This window comes from Oncorhynchus mykiss, chromosome 7 (genome assembly GCF_013265735.2).
Source record: "Oncorhynchus mykiss isolate Arlee chromosome 7, USDA_OmykA_1.1, whole genome shotgun sequence".
Classification (NCBI taxonomy): domain Eukaryota; kingdom Metazoa; phylum Chordata; class Actinopteri; order Salmoniformes; family Salmonidae; genus Oncorhynchus; species Oncorhynchus mykiss.
In genome coordinates, this window is record NC_048571.1 from 12,620,657 (window position 1) to 12,626,105 (window position 5,449).

Genomic DNA, 5,449 nt, shown 5'->3' on the forward strand with positions numbered 1-5,449 from the left:
AAGTGACTGGAAAAGACGGGAGAGAGCGAGCCGACCGGTGAAGTGACGATATCTCGAGTCACTTTTACCAAAACTGGGGGAGCGTCTCGTTCGTAGGTGATGATGTGGCAACCACATGTCTACGTAATGGAAAACCGATCTCTTGGCTTGAACCCCTCCTCCCTCTCATCCCACCCCCTTCCTCGCGCCCGCCTCTCTCGAGCGCAGGGGTACGGGACCACGCACACACATCCCTACCGGATGCGTTATACTTTTGGGAGAAGGGAGGGCCGTAGTCAGTTTATTTTCATCAACAAGGTGAGGAAGAGAGGAAAAGAAGAGGGGGAAAGAGAAAACAGAAACTATCCGGATAGGAGAGCAGCAGCAGTGCACTGGGACTCTATCAGAGAAGCATGGATTATTCATTTTAAAAAGCCTAGGCTTTATTAAATATTCAACACGTTTTTTTTAAAGACGCAGGAACGACGGGATTGGGGATTGATTCCTGCTGGGATTTACAGTAAAAACGAGTAGCCTTCACCAACGTGACGACGCGACTTGATTTGGATTCGGGGCTCCAGCGATTTGCTATGCGTTGTTGGTTAGAAAGCTCCGCTGCAGTGTTCGCATAGGGATGGTACCCCTACGGCTTCATTAACGGACCGATCCCATATCCACCGTCACCCCGGGAACGTACGAACTAATATGCAATGGTTTTTTGTCCAGAAATCCCCTGCGTTCCGCCGACTACACGCTAGCTCCGCATGTCTGTCTGCCGCACCGCTCCCCCTGTGCGGCAGATGCGATCTAAAGAGTCTATTTGGGCTTCTGACGCGCCGGCCAGGCGGCAGCAGCAGTACCCGCAGCAGCGATACCGTTAAGGAGCAGGAGCAAGTGGAGGAAACTGCAGCATTCACCTTCATTCTGAGGTATAACGAAGCGTTTCTACAGCTAAGCGCCAACGCGAAGGACCCTGGGATTCACCTGTTCTGTTCTATGGTCCAGCTGGTTGGGCCGAGTCGCAGAGCTAAGCCCAACGGGACCTGGCTGTTATGCAAGCGGGGGGAGCGAGTCCCCATGAGGGTGTCTAGGCTGCTGGAGCGCTCCTCGACCAAATCGATGAGGTTTCTTTGGAACATTTACAGCAAAGGATCGCATATGCTGCAGTGTCTTTGTGGCAAGAGTCTCAAGAAAACCAAGAACCCAACTGGTGAGTGAGAGACTGAGAGAGTGACAGAGAAAGCGAGAGAGAGACCCCCCTGTGTGTGTGTGTGTGTGTGTGTGTGTGTGCGTATGCGTGCGTGCGTGTGCGTGTGTGTGTGTATCTCCCCCCTGTGACTGCACTGTTAGGCGCAAGCTTGTGTGTTGTAGCTGCAATCGCAATTGTGGACCAAGTGAGCGCAGGGGGAGAGCAGGAGAGGGAGAAAGAGGAGGAGGAGAGGAGGGGGTGAATAACTTATTTGCGCAGACCCCACTACTGCTGCCACTGCTGCTGCTGGTGGTGTGTGTGTGTGTGTGTGTGCGTGTGTGTGTGTGTGTGTGTGTGTGTGTGTGTGTGTGTGTGTGTGTGTGTGTGTGTGTGGAGCGCGCGCGTGCCAGAAGCGCAGCAGGAAAAAAGCCAACACACAAAAACAAATCCCTTAAACGCAACGACACAGCAACACATAGATTTCAGCTGTAGCGGAACTTTTTTCATGTGATTTTAGGGCCTGTTATGCCAATTCTATTTAGCTGCAGACTGTCTCGAGGCTGCGTCTTTTCGCTGTGCTGTGGCTGCCGCTGTTCTCACTCGGGTTTGTTCGGGTTTGTATCACTGCAGTAATGCTCACTTCTGCAACACTTCCACGGGCTCAGTACTGGCCCAGTCAAACACTCTGCGGCCCTAAACCTAAACGCAATGTTTCCCCTTTACGTCGATATTAAGAATTCACCAAGGCTGCATACGAATTGGACATCAAGGCTATCTGTTGATGCAGCTAGATACGTTGCCATGACTGTAAAGACCCGCTGAGATATACACAGCATTTTTTTTTTTTTTTTTTTGCATAGAGCTTTTGATCTATAAATAACATCATCAGATATTCCAACACAAAGGCCTATAACATCTCATGCAAAGCAATGCGACATATGCTGCACCAACAATGGAACATGTAGGCCAACTTTGAATTACACAAGGCCTACCATGTCTTTTCTCACTTCCCCAAATAGGTTATTTTTCTAGTAGGCCTACACTGAAAAAAATAAGGTTCTTAAATAGTTCTTCCTCATCTCTTAAAGGGACAGTTCGAGATTTGGCTGTGAAGCCCTTTATCTACATCTCCAGAGTCAGATTAACTTGTGGAGACCATTTGTATGTCTGTGCATGAAATTTGAAGGAAGTTGCTAACTAACAATAGCGAAATTTGTTATTCTAGCTGTTCCCATAGACTTCCAGCATTGCACTAACGCTAGTTAGCGTTGGCTCATGAAACTGCCTCTAACTTCCTTCATACTGGATGCATATACATCAAAATTGTATCCACGAGTTCATTTGACTCTGTTGAAGGAGATAAAGGGATTCATTACCAAAATCACGAACTATGCCTTTAAGGTTCCTTGGAGAACTCTTGACTGATAAATAGCCTTTGAGTTAAGTGGGGTTTCTTGATGTGGCATCTACAGTTCTTCAGAATTTTAAAAGGTTCTTGAAATGTACGGAAGCCTGCAGATGTGTCCCTTTCATAGCACACAGCAAATTGGCCAGTGTTAATAGTGTTTATTTTTCAGTGTAACATTTCTAGTGTTGATTCGGGAAGGTAAATTAACACTGGATGAGTTAAATTAACACTGGAAGAGTTAAATTAACAATAAGTGGTGAAAAATAATCCCAGTGTTGGTGTTAATATCCAGAGTTGAAACAAAACCATGCCCATCATTATCATATTTCCCAGCATTCTCTATTGCTGTTAGATTTTTGTTTCAATATGTGGGCCCAGGAAAAGTAGCTGTTGCTTTAGCACTAGCTCATTGGGATCCTTATAAAATGAAAATAGTACATATCTATATTTTTTGCATGTACATTGATTGATGAATTAAACTTATGCTACTCAAATATAAATTGCATACGTTTTTGTAAACTTATATCATTTGTTACTTGGACTTATTGCACATGTTACTGAAATGGCTGTTCCAGTTTAGATGCTTAAGGTAGTCTCATACGTTAGACTTCCCAACCCTAGCAGTCATTCTGAATGCACGTTGTGGGTGAATAAACATTCCAAATGTTGGATATCCCCACTTTTAATGAATTCCAATAAGAACGACATATCATTTTGCAAAACAGCATAAAATGACTTGCAGGTCTGTCGTGACGTGTAATCTTGAGTTTCAGGACACTGTATAAAAAGGCATTATGTAATATGTATTGTATTGTTTAAAATAATAACATTTTAAAGATAACATGTTCACTTAGTATCTCTACTTGGTGAAGGCCACAGTATTGAAAATTAATGAATGCAACAACCCTTTCTTTGTCACTAACAAGTCATGGGTGGTAACACTGCAATTTGCTCAAAGGCAAGGCACACTGGGAAATCCACCACTGAATTCACAGGCGGGTGGTAGCATCTTAATTTGGGAGGACGGCTTATAGTAATGGCTTGAATGCAATTAACTTCTTTGGGGTAAGGGGGCAGCATTTTCACTTTTGGATGAATAGCGTGCCCAGAGTGAACTGCCTCCCACTCAGTCCCAGATGCTAATATATGCATATTAGTATTAGAATTGGATAGAAAACACCATGAAGTTTCTAAAACTGTTTGAATGATGTCTGTGAGTATAACAGAACTCATATGGCAGGCAAAAACCTGAGAAAAAATCCAAACAGGAAGTGGGAAATCTGAGGTTTGTAGTTTTTGAACTCACCCCTATCGAATACACAATGGGATATGGGTTATTTTGCACTTCCTACAGCTTCCACTAGATGTCAACCGTCTTTAGAACGCTGCTCCTGTGAAGGGGGGGGGGGGGCGGATGAGAGCTATTTGTTTAAGGGGTCTGCCAGCAGCCTCGTTCTCAGTCACGCGCATTTCACATGAGAGGTACAGTATCTCTTGTTCCGTCACTTTTCTACAGACAATGGAATTCTCAGAGATGGAACATTATTGAACATTTTAAGATAAAAACATCGTAAAGATTGATTCTATACTTAGTTTGACAAGTTTCTTCGACCTGTAATATAACTTACAGGTCAAACTGGGCCAGAACTAGCTTTTGGATTTGTTTACCAAACGCCCTAACAAAAGAAGCTATTTGGACATAAATGGACATAAATGATGGACATTATCGAACAAAACAAGCATTTATTGTGGAACTGCGATTCCTGGGAGTGCATTCTGATGAAGATCATCAAAGGTAAGTGAATATTTATAATGCTATTTATGACGAATGTTGACTACCCAACATGGCGGATATTTCTCTGGCTGGTTTGGGCTCTGAGCGCCGTTCTCAGATTATGCTTTTTCCGTAAAGTTTTTTTGAAATCTGACACAGCGGTTGCATTAACCTCTCTGATCTCCCAAACCCGGATCCGGTATCGTGACTACAGCCTCAAGCTCATTACCATAACGCAACGTTAACTATTCATGAAAATCGCAAATGAAATGAAATAAATATGCCATCTCTCAAGCTTAGCCTTTTGTAAACAACACTGTCATCTCAGATTTTCAAAATATGCTTCTCAACCATAGGAAAACAATAATTTGTGTAAAAGTAGCTAGCTAGCGTAGCATTTAGCATTAGCATTAGCGTTAGCATCCAGCACGCAACATTTCAACAAAAACATAAAAGCCTTCAAATAAAATAATTTACCTTTGAAGAACTTCTGATGTTTTCAATGAGGATACTCTCAGTTAGATAGCAGATGCTCAGTTTTTCCAAAAAGATTCTTTGTGTATTAGAAATAGCTCCGTTTTATACATCACATTTGGCTACGAAAGAAAAACTAAAATTCAGTCCTCAAAACGCGAACTTTTTTCCAAATTAACTCCATAATATCGACTGAAAACATGGCAAACGTTGTTTGGAATCAATCCTCAAGGTGTTTTTCACATATCTCTTCATTGATATATCGTTCTTGGACGCATGGTTTCTCCCCTCAATCCAATGGAAAAGTACAAGCAGCTGGCAATTGCGCACCGAATTCCACGCAGGACACCAGGCGGACACTTGGAAAATGTAGTCTCTTATGGTCAATCTTCCAATGATATGCCTACAAACACGTCACAATGCTGCTAACACATTGGGGGAACGACAGAAAGTGTAGGCTCATTCCTTGCGCAATCACAGCCATATAAGGAGACAATGGAAAACAGAGCTTCAGAAATTCTGCTCATTTCCTGGTTGACGCATCATCTTGGTTTCGCCTGTAGAATGAGTTCTGGGGCACTTACAGACAATATCTTTGCAGATTCTGAAACTTCAGAGGGTTTTC

At 43.3% G+C, this 5,449-nt stretch overlaps 1 protein-coding gene across 1 annotated transcript in view; it reads left to right on the top strand.

Annotated features, from left to right (window-relative positions):
• The first annotated feature begins 206 nt into the window (after positions 1 to 206).
• The window catches only part of LOC110527311 (fibroblast growth factor 14), a 72,906-nt gene continuing 67,663 nt past the window's right edge, over positions 207 to 5,449 (top strand). The window contains exon 1 of the mRNA XM_021608500.2: positions 207 to 1,189. Within this exon, the coding sequence (XP_021464175.1) occupies positions 685 to 1,189 (505 nt within the window). The 5' untranslated portion in view covers positions 207 to 684. The remainder of the gene's footprint in view (positions 1,190 to 5,449) is intronic.